General features: G+C 36.1%; 1 protein-coding gene across 1 annotated transcript; it reads right to left on the reverse strand.

The window, feature by feature from the left end:
- Positions 1-1,731, reverse strand: LOC141398423 (neprilysin-1-like). The gene has a single exon (XM_073975708.1). The coding sequence runs from the start codon at positions 1,729-1,731 to the stop codon at positions 1-3; it is 1,731 nt and encodes a 576-aa protein (XP_073831809.1).
- Positions 1,732-1,952: the final 221 nt, after the last annotated feature.

Here is a 1,952-nt window from a genome sequence, read left to right on the forward strand (position 1 = left end):
TTAAAACATTCGCAAATATCTATTCAATTTACAATCATAAGTTTCCATAAAATCTGATAAATTATTTACCATTGAAGCAACACGTTCAGAATTCCCAAAATACCATTCACAGTTGTAGTAAACGGCATTGAGGAAGAACATTTGTTTGAGTTGTTGCAAGGTGCTGAAGCCAAACATTGTTAAATATTTGCTGATGTCCTCCTCAGTTAGTGAGGAGAAGAAAATTTCGAATGATGCATGCATGGCTGTAACTCCAGCTATTTTTTGTACTTCCTCATCACTGAAACTGTACTGCTTACCAACGAATGATTCAAAAATGCTCATACCCATAAGGGTGGCCAATGAACTCTGCTTAAAGATGTCATCAAAGGCGACATGATAAAATGGTGCTCTCAAGAGGCCCAACGGCAAAATCAAAAGATTCATAGAAGGGTAATAGTGGGGGCGAATATCAGAATAATATTTATAGGCTGGAGTTTTAAAGACAATATCATCGCTATTGCCAAGGTAGCTGCGGTATGCAAAGTATTCCAGTTTGTTATAAAATTCCAATAATTGCAGATAATTGCCATAATAGTCATTGCTAGTCAAATGCAAATTACCATAGTAAGATTCTATAGCTTTCACGTCATTTTCACTAAATGAATTACCCACCCTCAGATCCACTTTAGTAAAGAATTCATTTGGTATTAAACCATACTTGTCCATACGCAGAGTTTTGTTAATGTTCTTGACAACATTTCCAAACATTTGTTGAACTTTGGGTATTTCATCCATCAGCTCGGGGTGTAATTGTTCATAAATCCAATCAATTGCCATGGGTAAAAGGCTTCTGGCCGTGGTCATACATTTATTGGGAGAGTCACGTTTTTTGGCTATTTTCAAATAGTGTAGAAAACGTACTTCCAAATAGCGGCACAGAAATAGGTCATCATATTCTTTGATGATATTATCGAAGGCTTCCAGATATGCAATATTATCAATGGTAATTTGCATATCGGCATCAGGTGTTTGGGTTTTCACAAGAGCTGTTACATATTCTTTCAACCATGGATAGGGTAGTTCATTGAATTTGAAGGTTTTCTTCTCCTTTTCAACATTGATTTCGTGTAATTTATCTTCAAACTTATCAATAATTTCCCATAATTTCATAAAATCCATTGTACCTTCGGGTAGGGGTATACTGCGGTTATATGCCTTCAAGTGGAACGAATACACAAAACGAAATCTATTATAATAGGGTTTGTTTAAATTAACAACAAAGCTGATTAATCTTTGAAATTCCATTGACGACTCAAGGAAAATATCATTGAGCCCGTATTTACGGAACGTGGCCAAAGTTGTTGGCCAACTGAACTCCTTCACGTTCTCACTGTCATTGGGGGTAAATAAAGCCCATTTCATATTTGCTTCCTTCTCCATCCATTGCATAAATTTCAAGGGAATAAATTCTTGGCTCTCTACGCAAGATTCATAGAATGTTTTAAGGACTTGTACAAAAGCTGGCATATGCTGCGTGGGCGTCTTTTCCACATAGTCCATTATTTCCATGTTCATCTCATAGATTAACATCTCAGCAACGGAGGTATAATTATCACGATGCTCTTCATGAAGATCAGACCACTTATAACAGGCATATTGATAGAAATCAGAACAGGGTTTATAATCCATATCCAGATGATCCATTAGAAGGCTACGTTGCTTTTGATTAAGGGTTTGATTTTGGTCCATTCTCATATCCTCGCTAAGGCACAACACCACAAGGCTGAGCACGACTAACAATATTGTGCCAAATGTTTGCATATTTATTTTCCTGTTTTTTAAACTACCACCGGAGATGGATTCACTTTCTTCAAACCTGAAACTAAACTGATTTATAAGCCACACATTGTTTGCTTTTATACAAATTTGGATTTTTATGTATAAATGATTGTGTGCTATATGCACAGTTC

Source organism: Musca autumnalis, unplaced genomic scaffold, assembly GCF_047663935.1.
Source record: "Musca autumnalis isolate F117 unplaced genomic scaffold, ASM4766393v1 scaffold_3, whole genome shotgun sequence".
In the NCBI taxonomy this organism is placed as follows: domain Eukaryota; kingdom Metazoa; phylum Arthropoda; class Insecta; order Diptera; family Muscidae; genus Musca; species Musca autumnalis.